This window comes from Carassius auratus, chromosome 44 (genome assembly GCF_003368295.1).
Source record: "Carassius auratus strain Wakin chromosome 44, ASM336829v1, whole genome shotgun sequence".
Lineage (NCBI taxonomy): Eukaryota > Metazoa > Chordata > Actinopteri > Cypriniformes > Cyprinidae > Carassius > Carassius auratus.
In genome coordinates, this window is record NC_039286.1 from 1,930,225 (window position 1) to 1,954,591 (window position 24,367).

Genomic DNA, 24,367 nt, shown 5'->3' on the forward strand with positions numbered 1-24,367 from the left:
ACCAATTCACTCAACAAATTAGAATATGGTGACATGCCAATAAGCTAATCAACTCAAAACACATGCAAAGGTTTCCTGAGCCTTCAGAATGGTCTCTCAGTTTGGTTCACTAGGCTACACAATCATGGGGAAGACTGCTGATCTGACAGTTGTCCAGAAGAGAACCATTGACACCCTTCACAAGGAATATAAGCCACAAACATTCATTGCCAAATAAGCTGGCTGTTCACAGAGTGCTGTATCCAAGCATGTTAACAGAAAGTTGAGTGGATGGAAAAAGTGTGGAAGAAAAAGATGCACAACCAACTGAGAGAACCACAGACTTAAGAGGATTGTCAAGCAAAATCGATTCAAGAATTTGAGTGAACTTCACAAGGAATGGACTGAGGCTGGGGTCAAGGCATCAAGAGCCACCACACACAGACGTGTCAAGAAATTAGCTGAATCACAGACAAACTTAGGGGGCGATGATTTGGGGTGCAATGTCATCTGCTGGTGTCGGTCCATTGTTTTTTTTGAAAATACTAATTTCATTTTCCAGCAGGATTTGGCACCTGCCCAAACTGCCAAAAGCACCAAAAGCTGGTTAAATGACCATGGTGTTGGTGTGATTAACTGGCCAGCAAACTCACCAGACCTGAACCCCATAGAGAATCTATGGGCTATTGTCAAGAGGAAAATGAGAAACAAGAGACCAAAAAATGTAGATGAGCTGAAGGCCACTGTAAAAGAAACCTGGGCTTCCATACCACCTCAGCAGTGCCACAAACTGTTCACCTCCATGCCACGCCGAATTGAGGCAGTAATTAAAGCAAAAGGAGCCTCTACCAAGTATTGAGTACATGTACAGTAAATGAACATACTCTCCAGAAGGCCAACAATTCACTAAATTTTAATTTTTTTTATTGGTCTTATGAAGTATTCTAATTTGCTGAGATAGTGAATTTGGTGGGTTTTTGTTAGAATGTGAGCCAAAATCATCACAGTTAAAAGAACCTAAGACTTTAACTAATTCAGTCTGTGTGCATTGAATTTATTTAATACACAAGTTTTCACAATTTGAGTTGAATTACTGAAATAAATGAACTTTTCCACAACATTAAAATTTATTGAGATGCACCTGTACAAAGATAGTGTGTTGCAATTTATCTACCAAGAACTGTCATAAAACATTTTATAACTGAAAGGCCATATACAAGTTGTTAAAAGACTTTGATATTAGACATTAATATTACAGTTATTGTGCACTGATTGAATTAATAAGCTCTAGCTAATTACGAGAAGACAAGTTTATATATGTCTACATATCTGCAGCATGTCTTTTAATTTAGCTGGATAGGGATGAAATAATGACAACAAAGAATACAGTTCACCACTTTTTTTTCTAAAATACAAATGTTTTAGAATTTTGCTTGAAACAAACAGATTTTGTTTGATTTTTCCAGCCTTGATGGAAACATTTGATTCAACAATTTGACATTATTGTAACTAAAGTTAAATATATACACACAAAACAGCCTGTTACATTTTTGTTCATAAGATATGTATATATACATTTTTTTTTTTTAAACATACAGTAGTTATCTGTCCAGAAACAATCAAACGAGGCAACACCAAGCAAATTAATACAAAATGCTGATACGGTGAACATTTTTGGGTCATCTAAAACATTATTTACATATGATCACAAAAGTTATGCACATTTACAGTGTTTCACACATCATCAACACTTCTCCTTATATATATTTTTTAATAACACTTTACGATACGTTTCAAATCATTTACATTAGTTAACACATTAGGTCTCATGAACTAAAAAAGATGAATGATATTACAATATTTATTAATCTAGGTTAATGTTGATAAATTTTTAACAATTCATTATTACAATTAACATGAACTTAGATTAATAAATGCTGTTCAAATTGTTATTAATTGTTCAATAATGTTAATGAATTAAACCTTATCGTGCAATGCTACAATTTCCTTAACTTAAACATCCAAAACATTTTCAAGGAATATCAGGTGAGAAACAAAGAAGAAAAATGTGCTCAGCTCAGGGTTCAGAGGACAGACAGCGCACATTAATATGCTGATAACAGCTCAACGTCGGCTCATCTGACGCCCTCCTCCTCGTGTTCTGTCACCACCTGAACCTACTGAAAGCATTACTTCCTCCAGAAAGCTGTATCAGGGAAAATATGTGGCTTATAATATAGGAGTACAGAGTCAGCACTGTATTTGACAGAGTCAGGTTTACACAACCTACTTGTGGGTAACAGAATAATAATAAATATGCTGGATCTCTTTTTTTTCTAAAACCTGAGTGTTTAAGAATTTTGCGAAGTTTTAAGACAAACTGATTTTATTGATATTTCTAGCCTTATCTGGAACTTTTGATTGAACAATTTGACAATCCAAATACCGATGCGTTACAGAAAGCAACGTGCTCACCCTCATAGACTGAAAATAAATATCTTGCTTCAGGAAGTTTATAAAGTTTCAAGTGGGTTAACCAGTATCTAATGGCTATAGCATATAATAGACACAGCTGTAGTTAAATTAGATGGAAATAAGTTAAAGCTTTATTCATACATTTAGCTTAAACTAACTGTGTTTGGTTGAAAATATTAAGATTCATACAGTGTTTATTTCACACATCATCAAATGTGAATATAATATGATGGTTCAAAAGTTATGAGGCATGATAAAAATGTTCATGTTTTTGAAAGTCTTCAGCTCACCAAGGCTGCATTTATTTAATAAGAATCAGAGTAAAAACAGTAATATTGTGAAATATTATTACAATTTAAAATATCTGCTTTCTATTTGAAAATATTTTAAAATGACGACAAAGCTGAATTTTCAGCAGCCATTACTCCAGTGTTCAGTGTCACATGAAATCATTCTGATATGCTGATTTGGTGTTCAGGAAACATTTCTTATTATTAGAAATCTTGAAAACAGCTGTGCTGCTCAATATTTTTTGTAGATTAGTTTTTTTCAGGAATGTTCAATGAATTGAAAATTGAAAAAGAACAACATTAACTTGTCCTCTGTAACATTATCAAAATCTTTACTGTCACTTTTGATTAGTTTAACACATCCTTGCTAAACAAAAGTATTCATTTCTTTCAACATAAATCTTGCTGAACCAAAACTTTTCAGTAGTAGTGTATATATATAATATTTAATTAATATATTAAATAAGTAATCTAATGTATATATTCTAGATCACCAGTGAATGATACAGTTAAGTCATATGAGCAGCACAATTGTATGTTCTTTACATAATGCCATGCTAGGGCTGATGTCATTCTGTAACAGGAATCCTTTTTGAATAAGGCATAAAGGCTTGTGTGCCAGAGGGCAAATGGATAGAGGTGAGATGGTGAAAAGAGACGACTACATTGAGAGCATTTAAAGACACTGACCTCTTAGTGTTGTGAATGGTTGTGCCCCCGAGTACGATGCGCACCCCAGGCATTGTGCGGTTCAGGTTATAAACAGTCAATGCCTCCTCATAAGTGGCCCCACCAATAATAAAGACAATAATGTCTTGAGGTCTGAAGGGTCGAGACAGTGTGAAGTGAGTACATTTATATAACTGCAGTCCATGTTTTTCAATCCAAGCTAAAGTTTCTGTATTACACATTAAACAGACTACTTAAAACGAATTTAGGATGTTTGAAACCAGTCATTCCATTATTATAGAAATCATACACTTCACCTTTAAAGCAACATCAAAACGTTCACATTAATCGTCTGTAAGTGTGGCCATGTATCATTAATGCATGAGTGTCCATGCTAGACTATTTATGTCTCCATGTCACCTGTCTCTAAGAGAACTTGGCCCGAGGTAGGGGAACTGGCTGTCCTTCAAACGACCCTTGATCAGCTGATCCAGCGTGTCATGTAGTAGCGGCTGATGCTGTGCGTACACATTCTCAACTCCCTATTCAAATACAGAAACAAGTTCTGAGTATGTGACTACAGCAGTACGACATGTTAACAGATGATCTACCTTAAGTCCTTTGAAAAACTGTTTGGTTATGGCCACAGCATCTGTAGGAACCATGAGGTCACTTCCTCTGACTCGTTTGCCACCATATTCCACCACGGCTTGTATCATCTGCAGCACAGACGGAGGCAGAGTTGAGCTCACTTTCCTTTTTAGTAATAAAACGACTAGATTTGATCGGATTCATCTGGATCTGTCATTGTGCTACAGGACAGATCCGATGGCTCTCACCTTGCGGTGTCTCTCTAACGCCCCTTTGCGGTTGAGCTCCTCCATAAGGCTGGGGAGAATACTGCTGTTGTGTTTCTCATAGCGAAGCGCGTACAGCATCACCAGCCGCACAGCATCAATTTCAGAAAGCCGAGGATTCTGCAATAATCGCCTCACATTCTGCAGAAAGACGAACAAGTAATCTTTTGCAACAGTGCAAGATCTCATCTTAAAATATTGTAGAAAACCACAAGAGACTTTGTGGATTGACATTCACTGCCTTTCAAAACCTTGGTAAGATTTTAGATATATATTTTCGAAAAGACTAACCAATTCTGCAATTATTAGATGAACAATACAATACAAAACAGTAATATTAAGAAATATTATTACAATTTAAATATTTATTTCCAAATGTAATTTAAATGATAAATTCATTTAAGGCGATAAAATGTCATTTAAAATGCAAAGCTGAATTTTCAGCAGTCATTACTCCAGTCTTCAATATCCCATGATCTTTCAGAAATCATTCTAATATGCTGATCTGGTGCTCAAGAAAGATTTCATGTTATCATCAATGTCTGCACTCTGACCTGTTGTGCACTGGAGTGGTCATTCTGGCAGGCCAGCTCCTGCTCCACCTCGGACACCTCCATCAGCTGTCTTTCACTGACCAGGCGAGACAGCTCCCCAACCACAGTTACGTGTTTCGAGACCGTGCCTGACATTTTCTTAAACTGTGGGTAATTATCCACAAAAGCCTACAAAAGGGCCAGAAAATGGTGGTTAAAAACTGACCTGTGTAATATAATAATAAATCATGGTTCACTCCTACAAAGAACAATATTAACTGGCTTCAGCAGTGGTCCACTCACCTTCATGTCAGATATGGACTCTAATTTTTGTTTGTCCTTGGGCTTTTTCTTCTGGAAATCCTCCATCAGGTTCTTGATGTTTGTTCCAATCTCACCAAAATTCAGGTATAAATTCTTATTAAGAGAAAGAAATAGAAAACAACATAGTGTTTCTTCGGTTTTTTTTTATATTTTTTTTACATTATTAACTTTTATTTATTTGGAAATAAAATCTAATTAGCATGTTATTTCAGGGTGTATTACTCTTTAATGTGATCTACCTAACAATAATATTTTGCACAATAGGCTACTCACATTTGCATAAAACTCATCATTTTCTGCAGACAAGACCACCTCCCGTAGGTCCTTACTGATTCCAGGAACTCTTGACAGGTCTATGCGGTTGTTATTGAGGCCCAGTAGCTCATGAACCATGGCCTGATATGTCCACTAGAAGAAGTAAACGCATGCATGTGTAGAATATGCTTGCTATATCAGCACACTAAATCATTATGTAACATGTATTTTGCTGCAGTAAGACTGTTTTCAGAAAAAGCAAGCAGGACACACTGGCTGCTGTAAATCTCCCAGTAGAAAAAAAAATAATAAAAAGCATGCTATTAATGTCTAACACTAAACCACTTTACCACTAAAGCGAACTGTTTTAGCAGTTTTCTAATAAAATCCAGAATAAAACCAGGTCTCCCTCTGGTGGTCAGGTCTGGGATTCAGCATGCTGAACTTGTGTAATACCAGATTCAGATGTAATATTGCTAAAACACAGTGTTTCTTACCTGATTGAGAAGGGGAGTAATGGCATCATCACTTCTGTCTAAAATTAGGAGAAGTGGAGGAACTTCTGTTTTTCTGAAGTCAAAGAGTTCATACTCCTTAGTAATGATTTGCTGTGGAAAACACAACAGATCATATATTTATACATTTGTATCTGTGTTATCATATATATATATATATATATATATATATATATATATATATATATATATATATATATATATATATATATAAAAAATATAAAAGACATGCATAAATTAAATCAAATGTCTAATAATGCACATTACAGATCTTTGACTTTGACAAAGTAAAGTCTTACTTTAATGGACTCTGCCAGCCTTTTGGACATGTCAGAAGAGAGCTGGTAGCGGATCATGGGGCATTTCTTCAGGGCCAGCAACACTGATGTCAAACCCTGAGTAACACGAGGCAATACACTGGGCTCCCAACTGCGACCCTATAAACATGCACAGAAACATTCACAGTGAGCCTAAAACAGAAAAAATTCTGTGTCAGATGATATGAAGAAAAAATAATAGTTCATTTTTAAGACCTTGTGATCACCCGTTTTCTGTTCAGTATCATAACATACCTTGTCCTTAACAATTAATAAATAATTACAAAATACATTTATAAGCAACTATGTTTTGTGTGGTTTTGCTTCATACATGCAGGAATAATTAAATGCAGGTCAATCCACTCAAAGCAACAAAATGCAAGCACTCAGTTCCCTATAAAAAGACTTAAGGCTGCTCAAATGTGGCAAAAGCCCACTTTCTCTCTTACCCTGGATACTCCTTGAAGGTTTAGGGAGAAGAGATGAGGGTTCACAGCAATGAAATCTCCATAGAACTCCTAGAATAACACAAAATCTAGTTGGATGACGAGAAACAAGCCTGATAAAGTTTGACAACATTATGTGAACACTGATTTAAATGTATTCATTTTTTTAAGGATAGGATGGCTAGATAGAGAGAAAGACCAGAGATGTAGTTAAAAAAGAATAATGAATTATATTTGAACAAATATATTTATATATTAATTATGGAGAAGACTTCACCCACCTGCACTTCTGCCACTACTTCCTGTTCATCTGCCTCAGCCAAAGCCTTTATTTCACTCTTACTGATCACGTTACTGAAATCTGCACAAAATAATTCATTAGCCCTAAAGTTGGTTAAATCTGCATCTCTCACCACCCTTATAAACACATATTCAAACTCATATGAATGAGAGATAAAACTGATGCAGTGTGTCTTTTGATATATTACTGGCACTCACAGATGAAGTAAACACTATACTTGGGCCAACGAAGCTCTTGAATCAAGTGCCCTACATTCTCCTGAAATCAGAGACATTCAAGTATAAATAAATTATTTCGTAATTTGAATAATCAGTCTAAATCTATGCATATTTACCTTGGTTGGCCGAAGAAAGCAGATTGCCTTAAGGTGCTTCATATTGTCCCTGTTTTGTGAGTCGATGCGCTCAAAAAGGAAGACTTCTCTCTGAAGGATCTCAGACTGTGTGTACACTACACTCACGATACTGGTCTATTCATGAACAGAGAAAAAGAGAACAAAAAAGTAATGTTTTAAATCACTGTCTGAGCTGGTGGCAGATCAGTCTTAACACCTGTCTAGGTAGACTGATGAAAAGAAAGCCATACTTCAAAAACAAATGAACAGTTCAGTTGCATTTGGTTAAGATACGTGATATGTAACAGAACAACAAAATCCTGCACACGATATTAGACTACAAGTGGCTTAAAGAACATTTGCGTTTTCTTAACTTTCAAAGCATATTACTGTCCTCTCATTTGAATTCACTTACTGTTTCCTTATCCATCAGCAGCACCTTCATCCCGGGTCCGCTGCTCTCTATCATTTTGGAAATGTACTGCTTGACAGCCAGAGTCACGTTCATATTTGTCGTTATATTTATGTTCCAAATGTCAGTGAGAATGACTCAATTGATAAGATAGTTTTATAGATGTTTAACGAACGATAAAGGTCTATTTTCATTAGTATGCTCGCGTATACACAATGGGAAACAACTCACTGCGTTTTCAACTATTTCCGGTTTAGGAGCGCTCGGTCCGCGTCTGATTTGGGAACAGTTATAGTTCAATCGGTACGCCAGTCCTGCAGGTTAAATTAACGAGTTCAACTGATCTGCGAACAGGTCTTAGAGCATAAATATATCCCATAATTCAAGGCTGCTACGTAAAGCGGAGTAAATAAAACGCCATATTGGTGAGGGCGAGGGTTATGTGTTTCATAGAACGATTACTTGACGTTCTAATTTTATTAAACTTTTATCAATAACTCTTAATGTTGGTCATACATTTTAATACATTTAATATTATAATATCATTAATATTACATTTAAATAATACTGGTTCAGTAATTTACTGAACCAGTGGAGTTTGGAGTGTTGTCATTTGTTTTGCGCTTTTTTCCCACAATTGCAGGGCAGCAAGATCATCTTTATTTTCAGGAGCTAGTTCCTTCAGCTTACAATCACTGTAAAAATATATCATATCTTAGTGTCAAGTATAAACGTATCAGGAAAGTTTAATGAGACAAATTAAAATGCAAACCAATAACACTCATGGTGAAGGCTGAAACAGAATCCAGAAAAATTAAATAACAGAATTTGGAAATAAATAAAATGGAATTTAGGGAAAAAAATGTAACAGATTTCATAGGGCCCCATCAGAGTGTGGTAATCTCAACATTTACTATTACTGTTATTATTATTATTGCTACTACTAATTGTTTTTGTAAATAAAGCACTATTTTAGTTTTTTTGTTGTTGTTGTATGTATGCATATTTGTATTGTATGCATGCATGTATGTATGTACCAGGAGAACCTTAAAAAAAAGAAAAAACACAAATTCCTTGTGTGTTTGCGCACACCTGGTGGATAAAGCAAATTATGATTATGTGATACCCTATACCACAGAAGATTGTTATGCATTGGACCGACCAATTATAGAAGAAGATTAATGAGCACATGGCAAACAATTTGTTGAAGTTTATTTATGTACTAACAAAATAGCAGGAAACAATTCTAACTGTAGTCTTGACAATACAATAGTGATCTGGTGGTGTTAAGAGCATGTCCAAAGATGATGTGGCAAAACGGGCAGCAAAACAGGACTCATTCAAAACCACTGCAATAAAAACAAAGAGCAGTTATTAGGTGAATAGAATGAATTAGCAATCATGTTTTAACTGAATTGTTTACGGAGCACCAAATGTTTCTTGAGCACCAAATCAGAATATTAGAATTATAATCAGAATATAATTAGAAATTGGAAACTGAAGACTGGAGTAATGATGCAGAAACCTATATTACACTAATATCTGAAAATGTCTATTAAACCATAAATGGTGAGGCCTTATTTAGATGAATCATGATTTTCAGCCTACCTGACCAGATGGGCAATGTCCCAGTTTGTTTCAGATGACATTGGTCCTAAAATCTCAACGCCTTGAGCTGTTACAATAGCAATTTCATGCTAAAGAAAGCCACAAGAAAATCTATTATTTTCAGTTTTTTTAAACATATATACCGTACACAATGAAATGTTGCACCTGAGGTAAGGATTTGAAGGACATAGAGATGAAAGATCATGTCTCACCCTGTTGTAGGAGCGGGCATCCCGGTAGTACAGAACTTTCAGACATCGCTCTATCAGAGCTCGTGCCTCATCCTTTGTGATTTCTGCCTTGTTTTCCAAGACCTCCCTCATCAAGGGCTGCAAAAACACAAACATATATGATGATTTCATATGATAAAGTTCTGAAAAATTAAGATAATCTGATGAACTAAAAAGAAAACCTTACCTGAGCCAAATAAGCACCAAATCCTGTTGCTACTGTTGGGGCTTCATATGCAACTCCCAACTTGTCCACATATCCAAGAAAGCTTAAGAAAGCGAAAAAGAAAAACTGTGTTCAATGAAAGTTAAATAACCGCAGTCAACTCCAAGTCCTCATTAGGTCACAAAATTGACCATATTTACTATACAACTGTGTCAGTGAGACACATCACCGGATAATAATTGTTGTAAACTGAACAAAACAGTTTTTTGCAAGTTTTATAATTCTCATCTTAACCAGATAGCAAATGAATAACTCAAATGATAAAAAAATAGTAATGAATTATACATCCACTATAAATATGTATTACTTAGAAAAATACAGTGCACTTATATTAAGTGCTATGTACAATATAGAAAATCTCAACTGCTTGATTGTTATATTTTTGAAAATATAACCTATATTATAGTCCAACAATACATTATAATCTGGATGTATAGTACATCCTACTTTACCTGCATACATATGTCACATTAATGTTGTATCACACTGCTCCCTCTCTCTCTCTCTCTCTATCTGCTCAGCTCTAATCTGCTAAATGTGACTATAAGGCATGACGATATTAGGATAATATTATGAACATTAACATCATAATATGCTATAAAGATGCATTGAAACTGAAATTGCAAGGAAAAATAATTCTCTTTATAATGTTTCACCAAAATGTAATAATTTGTGTATTGTAAATTGACCTCTTACCAAAAAATACAAGTCCCTCTCTCCCTATCTATGTTTCACTCCTAAATAAATCTGATTACAGAAAAAAATGGAATATGAATTTTGTTTAATGCTGACTTTCATTCTAACACAAATAAACTACTTTGTAGGGTCAAAAGTACTTGTCTGAAATGGATACCGTCCCACCTCTCTCCATTGTAAAATCCACCAATGACCACTGTGTTCCACAAGGGGTTCATCTTGCTGCGGCGGTTGTACATGACCCGCGTGAGCCAGGAGTGGATGGCTTTGGGGGTGTAGCTGTGTCCATCTCCAAGTAGCTCTTCATCAATCCTAACCAAACACAGATCAAGTTCTATCTATTAGCATATACTGATTTTAGGCCTCAAAGCTGACTGTTGGCGCTTTTCCACTATGTGGTACGACTCAGCTCAGAACGGCTCAGTTTGTGTTTCCACTGCGGTTCAGTATCGTTTAGAGTGGGGGGATTATTCACATGTCGTTATTGTTGCGCAGTCTCTACTGCCATGACTCATAAAAAACTTTTTCATTCCGTGTCGCCTCATCAAGCTCTCGCAGGTAGTGACGATTCTCACTGGCCAATGAGTGACGTCATGTCACGTTTTGGTAATGGTACGGTTTACTTGGAACCTCAACCGAGGTGGTACAAAAAAAAGTACTGTACCCAGTTGAAAAACCCCCAAAAGTGAACCATCCCAAACCGTACCGTGCTGTACCATGCAGTGGAAAAGCACCAAAAGAGTCTTACAACCATATCATAAACAAATATGTGTACTTACACCATCTGCTCAATGATCTGTTTAAGGTACTGGTAGTCAGCATAGTCTCCTGAGGCTCCCAGGATGGTGTTGTTGTTGACCTTCATGAGTCGGGAGATGTTGCGGAAGCGTGCCAGAGAGCCATAAGAGCCAAGCATGTCAGCAGCAATGATCACACCTCCAGTGAACTTCACCCCCAGCACTGATGTGCCCGTTACCACGGGGTTCCTGAAAAACATTAAGCATTACACATAAAAAAAAAAAAAAAAAAAAAAAAAGACTAATTTAAATGTAAATATGCATACACGACCATTCCAAAGTTTGGGGTCTGTATGATTTTTCATTGTTTTATGTCTCTTATGCTCACCAAGGCAGCATTTATTTAATAAAAAAATCCTGTAAAATTGCAATATTGTGAAATATTTAAGCAACCATTTTTCCAGTGAATATATATATAAAAATAATAATACAAAAATGTATATGATTGGCCCCAACATTTTAAACAGCATCAACATCTCCATCACTATTTAAAAAAAAGTACCTTCATATTAGTGCTTGAAAATGAAAGCAATAAAGTTCAAATTTGAATATTGTAATATCTGATGTGTTCTTGCATTTCTATTTATTAATCCTACGTATGATTTTTAAATTGTGAATTTTAATTTTAATTAATTGTCTTTATTAGTCTCATTTATATCTACAATTATGTCAAGACATATTGTACTTCATATATACTTCCTCATATATTTTGTACATATTAACTCTATTAATTCTATTAAAACGCACTGGTTTTGATATTTGACTATTCATTAATTAGCATTATTGCTATCAGGCTAACTTATCACTTTGCCATTCAACGCTTTCTTTTTCATTACCTACAGAACGGCAAAAGAAAGAGATCAATTATATTCAGAGTATATTAAAAGTAATCGAATATATTTTAATATGTATATAGGAGAACATTTCCCGTGGAAACTTTAAAATAGCAATTTTCCTCCATGATGATGCAGCAGAGAAAGGCAAATCGAAACTACAAACTTACTGACTGCTAATCACAAAACTGACCAGTCTTGATGAACTTACAGTGTGTGTTTGATGGGTCCACATCCTGGAGCTGCACTACTGCTGCTGTTACCCGGGAAAGAATAAAACTGACCAGGTTTCGGTCCGTTCTCCCAAAAATTCAGCTTCAGTCCATTCGCCTCCATTTTCAAAACTGACGGAAATGACGCTCCATGTAATAAGCGCTAGGCATTATGGGATATTGAGTTGTGTTTGTTTCTAGTAATTAGTATCTAGTAATCTAGTAAATCTATATCTATCTATCTATCTATCTATCTATCTATCTATCTATCTATCTATCTATCTATCTATCTATCTATCATTTATTTATTTATCATTGATATTTATTTCATTTTTTACATATGCAAACCCTGGTTTTGTATATAGTAAAGTTGTGTCACACGTTTACCATGTTCTACTCTGCAATAAAAAAAAGTAATCATAAAAAGTTATTAAAAATCTAAAATATTAAATCAATAAATAAAAATATCAAATTAATAATTCACCTATTACTTATCTGAGCAAAAATAACTGTTAAAATAATTGAAACCAATAATAATAAATAAATAATAAAAAATTTGTATTCAAAATTAGTTCAAAATAGAAATATAACTATTTGATAAACTAAAACCTGGAAGAGCATTTTCAACTCTGGAACTTTGGAATTCAAAACTGACAATGTATGTATGTATTTTTTCATTAGTAAAGTCCTTGGTTAACATTATGGTATATTTTGACATTTACTTGTTTACCTTCTTGACCAATCAAACAACTGCTGTCCTTATTTAGCTAAAATGTTATTTTACTCTTTTGTAAATTAGATTTCTCTGTATTAGACTTGTCGATTGACCTACAACTTTTCATCAAGACTAAACAGCTCTAGATTAAGCTTCAGTTCATTTGTCAGTTGTAGGCCTGGTTTGTAGTTAAAGAGTAGCCTAAGAGAAAATTCAAAGGAAACAGTGTCTGCTAAATGGCAGGTTACACATGACTCCTGCAATAGGCAAAAGGTAACCTGAGGTGATGATGCTCTAGTTGACAGAAATAATACATTGAAAAGATAACTTTTTATTCCTAACAATTAAATAAATACTGATTCTAAAGTCACATCAAAAAAGACTAAATTAAATTTGATAAAAATCACAGAATGATCACGTTAACATAAGACATTCCTGTTCATGGGGCACCTGAAACCTTCCATGTCTCACTGTATCTACAGTAAATAGAGAAATTCTGCTAAAAACAAAAAGAAAAAAAAAGATGCTGAATAAATGCTGTATCAAACCTTGGGAGTCATTGGCAAGATAAACAAATACAATACCGCCGCTGTGTTTCATTGTTAAAGTGAAACTTAGTTTGGTCTTCCAAGAGAGGACACAACTAGAAATCAGTGCTTAAGTTGTATTTACAACACTCTTCCGGAACAGTTCAACCCAAATATTCAGCTTTGTGCAGTACACTTTATGGAGGAATGTTTCCTGATTCTGGGAGAGAAGACTATGATGCAGGCTGTTCTCTCATCTGGAAGTACGTTTTCATATTTAAAGGATTTTCTACAGACGATTCAAACACGAGTTTTGTAGAGCAGAGCTTGTTGTTTGTCATTTCTCCAATCACAAATGCAGACACGGTTTTGTTAACATGGCACAATTTATTCAAACGTAAGTGCCCTCATGATAGGATATTCCACCATGATTCCAGTTTGAAGCAAAAATAGATTTTCCATAAAAAAATGCATTGGCTGGAATTGAGAACCGCTGGTATTGTCATTATAATCAGTAATTATGTCCCCACTGGATGAAACCAATGCCTTGTTCATAACTGGTTTTAATGTTTTTGTCTCGGCTCTCTGGGATACATGGCCTCACAGTATAGCAAGGGGCATAAGTAGCAACTATGTTAAAATGTTTTCATAGATCTTTAAAAAAAATAAAGAGGTCATTACATTTTTGGACATAATACATATAATACAATAGGTTGTAGCCTATTTAAAAATATAAATATATTTGATTAAGTTGCTTTTTTTTTGCTATTTTTTTTTATTTTTAGACTAATAATAAAGTTGATTGTAGCCAGTGATAGAGTCAGTGACTGATGTCTTGTAACCTGATGAAATAAAGATTTTTTTTTTTCCAGAAGAGGGAACCTTCAATGGAAACACCGTTAAGAAAGCTGGTTACCACGGTCCTTGAACTTAAAATGATGACAATATAAGAATTAAACAGTTAGTTGTCCAACTGTTAGTTACGGAGCATTGCCTCTGAACAAGTATGAGTGTGTGTGTTACTTTTGCTGCGTGATGGAATGCAAGTCTTGATGTGATTTTACAATGAACAAGCATTTTGTTATTAAGACTTTACGTTTATTAACATTCCAACTGATACACAAAATGTTGATCAGTTGGCCAGCATCTCCAATAAAATTGTTGAAAACTATTCTTCTATTGCCTTGTGTGATTTTTTTGAAGAATGAAAGTATATTAAGCTAATGTCACGTAAGTAGCATCAGTGGCCACGCCACAGTTGTTGTCTTTCATGGACATCAGAATATAACCATCATTCCCCCAGTAAGTGGACCAGGAGTTTTTCACTAGCCAATAGGGTTCATTGTCCATTATCCCATAACCAACTGCTAGCATAGCATGATCCAAGTCATCAGTCCCATTTTCTGTGGAAGCAGAAACATAAAACATATGACTTGCTGGTTTTGATAGAAAGGAGTACCGCATACTCAACATAAAGCAATTTGTAAGACATTGCTGTACTCAAAATAAAATGCATTACTATGTACTTGAAATAATGTGCATTCTAAAAATACTTTTGATCCACTATATAAATATCATTTTCCAAAATGTTTTACAAATAAAAACACACTGCAAAATGTTATCAGAGATATGAGATTATAATATAAATAAAAACATATACCCATTTATTGCTGTTATACATGTTTACCAATCAGGCATAACATTTGCTGCCAAAACAGCCTTGACCCACCGAGGCATGGACTCCACTGACTGGACACCCTTTAGGTGTGCTGTGGCATTTAGCACCAATAAGTTAGAGGCAGATCCTGTTAGTCCTAGAAGTTGCAAGGTGAAGCCTCCATGGATCTGATGTGTTTGTTCAGAAAGATTGAGATCTGGGGAATTTAGAGGCCAAGACAACACCTCAAACTCATTGTGCTCCTCAAACCATTCCTGAAACATTTTTGATTGGTGGCAGGGCATATTATCCTTTTGAAAGAGGACACAGCCACCAGGGAATACAGTTTCCATGAAAGGGTGAACATGTTCTGAAACAATGCTTAGGAAGGTGGGGTGTGTCAAAGTATCATCCACATGGATGGCAGGACTTAAGATTTCCCAGCAGAACATTGCCCAAAGCATCACACTGCTTCTGCCAACTTCCCATAGTGCATTCTGGTGCCATGTGTTCCCCAGTTAAGTGACACACATGCACCCAGCCATCCACATGATCTAAAAGAAAACATGATTTTTCAGACCACCTTCTTCCATTGCTCCGTGGTCCAGTTCTGATGCTCACATGCCCACTGTTGGCGCTTTCAGCAGTGAACAGGGCTCAGCATGGGCACCCTGACTGGTCTGCAGCTATGCATCCCCATAAGCAACAAATGCTGATGAAGTGTATTCGGACCCTTTTCCATCAGAACCAGAATTAACTTCTTGAACTGTTTGACCTATGGTAGCTCATCTGTTGGATCGGACCACACGGGCCAGCCTTCGCTCCACACGTGCATCAATGAGCCTTGACTGCCTATGAACTTGTCGCTGGTTCAACACGGTTCCTGACTTGGACCACTTTTGATAGATACCGACCAATGCAGACTGGGAACACCCCACAAGAGCTGCACCCAGTCTTTTAGCCATCACAATTTGGCTCTTGTCAAACTCAAATCCTTCCACTTGCCCATTTTTCCTGCATCTAACACATCTACTTTAAGGACAAAAATGTTCACTTGTTGCCTAATTTATCCCACACACTAACAGGTGTCATGAAGAAAAAATCAAATGTTATTCACTTCAACTATCAGCAGTCATAACGTTTTGGCTGATGGGTGTATATAAATATGTATAGTTGTAGTTAAATATTATTTCCCAAAAAATTTTGCAGATGGAAACCACCTTTTGGGGGGGAAATACTAAGTATATTAAAAATATTACTCATTTTATTTGTAAGATACATTTAAATGAGGCAAATTATGCAAAGCAAATAATATAATATTGTACATTAAATCTGGTTAGACGTTATGAATGTGTGAAGACTCACTGCATGCTGGTTCATTGTAGACTCCATTGCTGTAGAAGGCAAAGGAACGATGAGCAGCGTCAATGCCGACTGCTACAGGGCCGAATTTAAAGATGGCAGCCTTCAGTGCCACAATATCACCACTTGTCACATTAGTGTAACCGCTCAACTTTCCCACCATGGAGGACTTATTGTAATGACACAAACCATTCTGAAATGCACACAAAGTGATCGGATTAGTGATCCCTTTTTAACCACCAGTATCTGGTATATCAAAAACTTAATGTCCACTTTCTAGAAAGCAAATCATAATTATTGAGTTTATAATATATTAATATATTTCTGATTATAGAGGTCAATTACAGAATATTTTTCAGAGCTGGGACTAAAACAACCATATAAATCAATCAAACATTTGGGTTAGCTGAAAATGTGTGGTGTATGTACACACACCATGCCCATATATCCTCCATAGCTCTCAGTGGTAGAAATGCCACCATGTTTCATGATCCACTCAAAAGCTCTCCATCCCTCTCCTCCATCACAACCATAGTTCCCAAATCCCCATGTGCAGTCTACCAGCATCTGCTGGGACAATAGCATCAGCTGCCCCGTCTAAAAGAGAAAGAAAGACTATGACTAGTTCAAATCTATGTCAGTGAAGTAACTAGTTGAAATCTAGCAGGGTTTAGAAGTACCTTCAGGAGAAGTGCTCCCTCTAGTGTTCCAGTGGTGGCAAAGCTCCAGCAGGATCCACACACACCCTGGTCTTTCACTGGTGTCACAGCACCTGCAAACACAGAAGATGTCTATTTGTTATCTGAATAGCTAAACATGCATGGAACGATTCTGACTTCACATGCAATCCAACAAATTTGAAACTAGATATACAGACCATACAGCCTCCAGTCTATTGAATCAGGGACGGCTATAGAGCGGATTTCAGAAGGAAAAGGCTGAGCATTTCTGTGAACACGAGTCCTTTTATATCCTCTCAACATGGCCACCTCTTCCTGTGACCGATCAGCCAGGTGATTGACAGAGAGGGAGAATGAAAGACCAGCTCTATTCATAGAGTGCACATACCTGAGGAAGAATGCATGTGAATAGAATGACTTCAGACAAGTTAACAGACTGCTTCACAATATATGATTTGTATAGTTTATTATGGCTCCATCCTACCATTTAGTTCTTGGGGGTTTACATACATATACATACAAGTTAAGTTTTCTTCCTATTTTCTTTTCCAGAGTTATAGGTGTTTTTTTTTTCAAATCCAATACATTTGCTGCTATAAAAAAATACAAATAATAATAATAATGTTGGGCATGTGGCTAGTTACTGTGTTTATACATAGCCTATAAGATATAAAAAAAAAAAAAAAAAAAAAAAAAAAAAAAAAAAAACTTTAAAACTAGCCTTCTGAAAAGTGTCAGTCACAAGAAGTCAAAACACAGTCCCCAAAACTGTAATTTTAATTAAAAAATTAATAAAAAAAACAAGTAAAACCATATAATTAGTGTATTTTTTTTCCTATTTTAATACATACCCCCAAATATCTAGTAATGATTCGATTTTTTTCCTCACCGAATATTATGTACAAAGTTTTGTTCACGCTCCTCATGCTCCTTTTCATTTTCATATCGACGCTCATATTTCTCCTTAAAGTGGCCAAACATACGGTGGGCATGACCAACTGGGGAAGTGTGGACAAAGTCTTGGATGGGGTTGGCCAATAAATGATGCTCCAGTCCAGCACCAGGAAAGTCACCACAGGTCATTCCTAAGCACAAAAGTGAGCATTTGATTAGTTGATTTGGTTTGTAAGGGTCAGAAAATTTTCAAATAATAGAATATATGTTATACATTCACTGTATTTACCTCTAGGTAGTTTGAAAACGTCTGAATCAATTCGAGGACTGAAGTCATTGTAGTCGATAAGGTATTTATCATAGTGGGACCCCAAAAGAGTGTTGAAGCCCATCACCTCATAGAGGTGTGGGGTGGCTGGGGAATCATTTCCCTCTGGACGCGTGACCCACAGACGATACGTGTTCTTCTTATGGCCAACCTGTGTGATGTTTTTCCAGACCTCACACAGATTGCCTGCATAATTCTCCATCTTTTCAAACTGCAAATCAAACAACTTCATGAACATCTTAATCTTGTTTCTTTGGTTTGCGCCACAGAAAATAGGAAGTCCTACACATAGTACATACTTCAAAGCCCTGCAGATCAGGCAGTGCTGTCTGTGGACGTATTGGAACCTCCTTGGTACCATTAAGCTGGAAACACTTCAAGGTATTCAATTCAGTCTCAGTGGTGACTGGTGTGATCTTGTAAATGGCACCATAATCCAAGTCATCTCCAATCAAAAAAGTGCACACTGTACCTATAGACAGCAGCAAGTAGGAAAACATACATAAACTTTATACAGCTTTAAACATACAAACATGCTTAAAACCCGTCTTTTTACTATTTCATGATCACAGACCATGATAATAGTCGATTCGACTTCTGTTCCCCTTGAGGTCATACCAAGCTTCAAATGGCTCCTTTATCTCAGCATAAGGCAAAGAAAGCAGTCCTACATTAAAGAGGCATAAGTAACTTTTAAAAAAAGAAGTATACTGTACTGAGACGTACTGTGTGAGTAGATCTAAAAAAATAAATAAATAAATAAATACCTTTTACATGATACAGCTTTCCAAAATCAGGAATTGTTGGTGTGGCATCTGGGGAAGAAAACACACAAACATATACATACATACATACATATACATATATATATATATATATATATATATATATATATATATATATATATATATATATATATATATATATATATTTGTCCTTTAATTAATATAAATATAAATGCACTAAAGAAAAACCTAACATACTGAGCCTAAAAATACTATCGCATTCATCATCAGCACGTTTATAACAGGAAATCTGTCCCAGCCGTTAAATCAAGAGATCAATTATCACACGCTTTTTAGTTTTCTTCCTGTTCTCTCTTTTACATAGACAACACTTTACCTGCAGCACACACCAGCAGCACGATCCCAGCTAGAAGAAGCCACATAGTATAATCTAAAGAAACCAGTCAGACATCCAATAAACTCTCGTCCGTCTGGAAAAAATCCCGAAATAAAATAAGCAAATCACGCAGAGCTTTAACCTGAGTGTTTACGCAAATGACGACGCAAATGACGAAGAAGGTTCCAATAAAAAACACGGGAGGGACTGAATTAAAGCAAACTGTGTAAATTGCCGTCACATGACTGTAGCCAGCTGTTTTCCTTTATCGCGGTTAAAGTTACTGACTTCATTTCTTACTAGAAGTTCATATATGTTACACGTTTCTAACTACGCGGATCACTTTACATCAAACTTGAGTGGCAAAACGAGAAAAAATATCTTAGAGTGAAATGTAGTGATATGAGAAATCCAACATTGCAGAAGCGCACGAACACCGAACTGAATCATCTGATTCTGAACAGACACATACACAGAAAATTATATATATAGGCTAAATACTGCTGCTATGATTAATCACCATCAAACAACAAAACAGCTATGATAAAAAAAAATCTATATTTGATTTATACAGTAAACACTATGCAGTGTTATTTTCCCTAATTATTAAATGTCTATATTTGAATACTACCAACCTTATTTTATTTGTAACATATTGTGTTGTATTTATGCTTCTAATTTGTGTATTTTTACTTATTTTTACTGGCTGTTCACTTGTCTCTTTAATCATGTTTAAACTTTCTTATAGTTAATCTAGTTGGATTTGCTGTGGGATCAAATAAGTACTTGCTTTAATTAATAAAAAGCAAGTTAAATTGAAATATTTTTCTTTTCTTGCTGATCCGAAAAATTATCCGATCCATGGGTCAAAAACTGTGAGATTTGTGATCCGTTAAACAAGTATATTATACAAAAAGAATATTGGCCGATATAATCAATATCTGCAATGATTTTTTTATTACCTATTATCGGTGTTGCCCCCTCCCCTCATCCCCCCCCCCCAAAAAAAAAATATTGGTTGGGCTCTAGTGAAATCAGTGGTTCAACCGTAATGTTATGAAGCTATGAGAATACTTTGTGCACAAAGAAAACAAAAATAATGACCTCATTCAACAATTTCTTCTGATCTGTGTCAGTCTCCACCATGCCTTCACAAGAGACCACGGTGCATGCGTGTGATGTGCTAACGCAGGAACAGATGTGTTCCATTCCTGACAGCTGAGCTAAAAAATATAAATGGTGTCTGAAAGTTGATGGTCATTTTGTGTAAATGTATGTGTAATGACCGGTCTGAAGCATGTGGATCCATTTGCAGCACTTTATTGATTAAATAAAGGTCAACAACAGGCAATAGTTAATCAACAGTGGCAGGAATGTCAGCGGCAAGACGGGAACAGAAACTATACCAGACAGAAGTCAGGGCAACCAGCAAACAATCAGAGTTCCAGAAGGCAAGATAACAAGGGCAGAAGACAGAGAAACAAACTGTCCAGGGTCATGTAAAGGAATAAACTCAGAATGGAAGGGAAAATACTCTGAAATGTAAGCCGGGGCAAAACAAGACTTTACAGTGAGTGTGAGTGAGAATGCTGATTAAACAGGCCAGTAATGAGCAACACCTGTGCAGGTAATCAGTCCAGTACAGGGTTATGGGAAATGGAATCCAGGGTGAAGGTTAATAATACTTGGGTGAGGGTGCCCAATGGTGACCATCGGTCTGATTCAAGACAGAGCACTTCCCCTGTGAGTGGCTCCGGAAGCGAGGGGGTAGATCTACGCCGAGGCCTTCCACGGGAACGAGGTGTGGGTCGATTTGGATGGGCATGACCAGGACCTTTCCTCTAGGCCAGGGTTCCTCAAATCTGGACCTCGAGATCCACTTTCCAGCAGAGTTTAGATCTAACCCTAATCAAACACACCTGAGCATGCTAATCAATGCCAATCAATGTCTTTGGGATCATTAGAAAATCACAGGCAGGTGACTTTGACCAGGGTTGGAGCTAAACTCTGCAGGGCATTGGACCTCCAGGGTAAGATTTGAGGAAGGGGGCTCTAGGCCATATCCTTCCCAGTAGATTAGATAATGCAGTAGGGATGTAACCATTACCGGTTTGACGATAAATTATGATAGAATTCCCCACACTATTACCGTTATTATCATTAAAACCATATTAGATTACTGCGATTTGAACAACTGGTGATAAATGAATATGGTCCAGCATAAAGCACAGTTTTCATTAACAGTCTCAGGTGCACACAGCAGAGTAGTTTTGAGTTGAAACAGGACAGAAAGGCTGGGAGGTTGTAAAATAGCGCTAAGGGAATTATTCAAATGAATATATTAATTAATTAATTATATTAATTATATTTTAATATATTAATTATATTTCAAAACTGTTTTATTGAGTTTTTGTCTGCTGAAACTAGTAACATGAGATCATAGCAATAGCAAATAACAACAATCCATTGATCCAATCAATTTATGATGGACAAAATAAAGTCCTAACCTAAACAGTTGGGAACACGGTAGAAAAGATGATTTCAACTTCTAATTTTATGCAGATTTTGAGAAAACGTATAAATTTTTCCCTCATTACATTTGCATGACAAACTAATATTCTGTATCATCCTTTTGCTGATCTGGAATCCTTAAACCTCCGGTCATCCTGGCCAACTCTGCTTTTGACCAATCAGAGAAGTCATTGATACCTAGACTGTATGTAAGACCAGCTCTGTTCATAGAGTGCACAAACCTGAGGAGGAAGAGGATGGAAAGGAGAAAACATGCACATTTTAAATTTGACAAGTTCACATATTGTTTACTACTTCTACACTGCAATATTTGATTTTTCCTCACCGAAGAGAATGTATAAAGTAGTTCTCACACTCCTCGTGCTCCTTCTCACTTTCATACTGACGATCAAACTTCTCCTTAAAGGGGCCAAACAGACGGTGGGCGTGGCTAACAGGGGAGGTGCTGACATAGTCTTGAAGGGGGTTGGCCAATATTTGATGCTCCTCAACAGAATCAGGAAACTCTCCCCAGGTCATTCCTAAACACATAATACCTCTGTGAATTTCTGATTGGATGATCTGTAAGTGTAAAAGAAGCAGACAAAGGCTAATTGTTAGCCTTATTATCCTGTAAACGTGCACACTAGATGAGTTGGCCAGACTGCAAGACCACACACTTGTTAATTGTAAGAACGATTTCACAGTAACACAAAATCTCACAGAGACTTGTGAGATGAAAGGTGGCTATAGAAGAAAGACACATGTAGGACAATTGATGCTGTCAGCTGGCTCTCCTGACACGCGTTCTGTTGTAGAGCAAAAAAACTAAATAGAAAAAAAAAGAATATGGATGTGGAATAATACTTTCCTGGCATGTTTGTGGCTGCCAAGTTTTAGCTAGAAGCACAAAACACTGGGTAGGTGAGCCTTGCTCACACTCATTGGCTATCATGGGTATCATGGCAGAGGCAGGGCGGGGCGATCAAGAGTCATGAATATTTAGAAATTTATGATTTGAGTTTGTTGATGCTTCGTCTCGATCAGGAGCAGTTAAATAAATGTAATGGCACCACACAACAGAGGAAAAACAAGAAAAAACATGCCCCCCCCCCACTCACCTCCAATAGTTTGGGGGTTCAAATCATCTTAAAATCTGCCTCAATCTTGAAATGTGTGGGATCAGCTAAAAGCATTTCACTGAATGATTGTTTTCCAGTTACCTTCAGGTGGTATGAAAATGTCAGACTCAGTTTGTGGGCTGAAGTCACTGTAGTCAATAGTGTATTTGTCATTGTGGGACTCCAAAAGAGTGTTGAAGCCCACCATCACAAAGCGGTGTGGGGTGGCTGGAGAATCACTTCCTTCTGGACGTGTGACCCACAGACAATACGTGTTCTTCTTATGGCCAACCTGTGTGACTTTTTTCCAGACCTCACACAGTACATCTTTATAATTTTCCATCTTCTTAAACTGCAACAGAAGAAAGTCATTTAGGTTTGAATGACCTGATTTCATGATATTTAAATTTTAAAAATAATAATATTAAATAATTTTTATAAAATAAAATATTTTTTTATGTTCTTCTTGGTCAAGAGTGGCCCCATTGTCAAGGGGTTAGTCAGAAATCTATAATCTCACCTAATTTGCCCCATGCTTCATTTAACCTGAGATCTAGTATGCACTTAACCCTAGATGCAGATTAGCGGAAACATACGCCTTCACATAATCTACTTGAGAAAATAATTTCAGAGTAAGACAGAATAGAATCAAAATGTTACAAATTATTAACAGTTAGGTAAATATTTATTATGCCATTACATAGCCAATTCAAAGATATAAAATCAATACAAGACATTAAATTCTCAAAGATGAAACTTAATAAGGCTTTTAAGCCCTGATCCTCTTGCAACATTGCCTTGGAGGTACCTCAGACCGAGACAAACATCCCCAAAGATGGAGATAGGAACAATTGGACTTTGCATTGATCATGTAGAGGGTAACACTTTAGAATAAGGTTCCATTAGTTAATGTTAGTTAACTACTTCGATTAACATGAACTAAGCAAGAACAATCCTTCTACAGCATTTATAAGTCTTAGTTCATGTTAATTTCAACATTTACTAATGCATTATTCAAATCAAAAGTTGTGCTTGTTAACATTAGTTAATGCACTGTGAATTACCATGAACTAACAATGAATAACTGTATTTTCATTAACTAACATTAACGAAGATGAATAAATACAGTAATAAATGTATT

At 36.1% G+C, this 24,367-nt stretch overlaps 4 protein-coding genes across 5 annotated transcripts; all 4 read right to left on the reverse strand.

The window, feature by feature from the left end:
• Positions 1–1,084: 1,084 nt before the first annotated feature.
• LOC113062084 (vacuolar protein sorting-associated protein 45-like) lies at positions 1,085–7,994 on the reverse strand. The gene is made up of 15 exons (XM_026231639.1): positions 7,711–7,994; positions 7,296–7,430; positions 7,159–7,219; positions 6,942–7,021; positions 6,664–6,732; positions 6,197–6,334; positions 5,880–5,990; positions 5,401–5,535; positions 5,107–5,220; positions 4,825–4,992; positions 4,253–4,411; positions 4,025–4,132; positions 3,834–3,955; positions 3,435–3,566; positions 1,085–2,185 (listed from the first exon to the last, which is right to left on the reverse strand). Exons 1-15 carry the CDS (start codon positions 7,801–7,803, stop codon positions 2,104–2,106), a joined length of 1,707 nt encoding a protein of 568 aa, XP_026087424.1. The 5' UTR covers positions 7,804–7,994; the 3' UTR covers positions 1,085–2,103.
• Positions 7,995–8,902: 908 nt separating this feature from the next.
• On the reverse strand, positions 8,903–12,477 carry LOC113062085 (proteasome subunit beta type-4-like). Its single transcript, XM_026231640.1, has 7 exons — positions 12,309–12,477; positions 11,247–11,453; positions 10,633–10,779; positions 9,733–9,814; positions 9,528–9,644; positions 9,316–9,404; positions 8,903–9,056 (listed from the first exon to the last, which is right to left on the reverse strand). Exons 1-7 carry the CDS (start codon positions 12,431–12,433, stop codon positions 9,044–9,046), a joined length of 780 nt encoding a protein of 259 aa, XP_026087425.1. The 5' UTR covers positions 12,434–12,477; the 3' UTR covers positions 8,903–9,043.
• A 2,150-nt stretch (positions 12,478–14,627) lies between these two features.
• LOC113062086 (digestive cysteine proteinase 1-like) lies at positions 14,628–19,988 on the reverse strand. 2 transcript variants are annotated; one of them, XM_026231642.1, is made up of 11 exons: positions 19,595–19,974; positions 19,240–19,287; positions 19,047–19,139; positions 18,772–18,944; positions 18,434–18,683; positions 18,140–18,335; positions 17,448–17,638; positions 17,251–17,342; positions 17,006–17,167; positions 16,574–16,763; positions 14,628–14,954 (listed from the first exon to the last, which is right to left on the reverse strand). In XM_026231642.1, the coding sequence occupies exons 1-11, from the start codon at positions 19,638–19,640 to the stop codon at positions 14,767–14,769; spliced, it is 1,629 nt and encodes a 542-aa protein (XP_026087427.1). In that variant the 5' UTR covers positions 19,641–19,974; the 3' UTR covers positions 14,628–14,766. The 2 variants fall into 2 exon arrangements, with proteins under 2 accessions (XP_026087427.1, XP_026087426.1); XM_026231641.1 differs by lacking the exon at positions 14,628–14,954 and adding an exon at positions 15,220–15,425 and having other exon boundaries at positions 19,595–19,988.
• Positions 19,989–22,190: 2,202 nt separating this feature from the next.
• On the reverse strand, positions 22,191–23,623 carry LOC113061924 (counting factor associated protein D-like). Its single transcript, XM_026231437.1, has 3 exons — positions 23,329–23,623; positions 22,452–22,647; positions 22,191–22,347 (listed from the first exon to the last, which is right to left on the reverse strand). The coding sequence occupies exons 1-3, from the start codon at positions 23,621–23,623 to the stop codon at positions 22,206–22,208; spliced, it is 633 nt and encodes a 210-aa protein (XP_026087222.1). The 3' UTR covers positions 22,191–22,205.
• Positions 23,624–24,367: the final 744 nt, after the last annotated feature.

Coding starts and splice junctions, on each gene's coding strand:
- LOC113061924 (XM_026231437.1), bottom strand. CDS start 23,623: ATGAAATCAGGTCATTCAAACCTAAATGACTTTCTTCTGTTGCAGTTT. Junction 22,648..23,328: donor CATTTTCATACCACCTGAAG/GTAACTGGAAAA, acceptor TTATGTGTTTAG/GAATGACCTGGGGAGAGTTT. Junction 22,348..22,451: donor TACTTTATACATTCTCTTCG/GTGAGGAAAAAT, acceptor CTTCCTCCTCAG/GTTTGTGCACTCTATGAACA.
- LOC113062086 (XM_026231641.1), bottom strand. CDS start 19,640: ATGTGGCTTCTTCTAGCTGGGATCGTGCTGCTGGTGTGTGCTGCAG. Junction 19,140..19,239: donor AAAGCTGTATCATGTAAAAG/GTATTTATTTAT, acceptor TCTTTAATGTAG/GACTGCTTTCTTTGCCTTAT. Junction 18,684..18,771: donor CTGATCTGCAGGGCTTTGAA/GTATGTACTATG, acceptor TTTGATTTGCAG/TTTGAAAAGATGGAGAATTA.
- LOC113062085 (XM_026231640.1), bottom strand. CDS start 12,433: ATGGAGGCGAATGGACTGAAGCTGAATTTTTGGGAGAACGGACCGAAA. Junction 9,815..10,632: donor GGATTTTACAATGGAGAGAG/GTGGGACGGTAT, acceptor CGCTTTCTTAAG/CTTTCTTGGATATGTGGACA. Junction 9,405..9,527: donor ATGCCCGCTCCTACAACAGG/GTGAGACATGAT, acceptor GGCTTTCTTTAG/CATGAAATTGCTATTGTAAC.
- LOC113062084 (XM_026231639.1), bottom strand. CDS start 7,803: ATGAACGTGACTCTGGCTGTCAAGCAGTACATTTCCAAAATGATAGAG. Junction 7,220..7,295: donor GCTTTCTTCGGCCAACCAAG/GTAAATATGCAT, acceptor CTCTGATTTCAG/GAGAATGTAGGGCACTTGAT. Junction 4,993..5,106: donor AGTCCATATCTGACATGAAG/GTGAGTGGACCA, acceptor GCCCTTTTGTAG/GCTTTTGTGGATAATTACCC.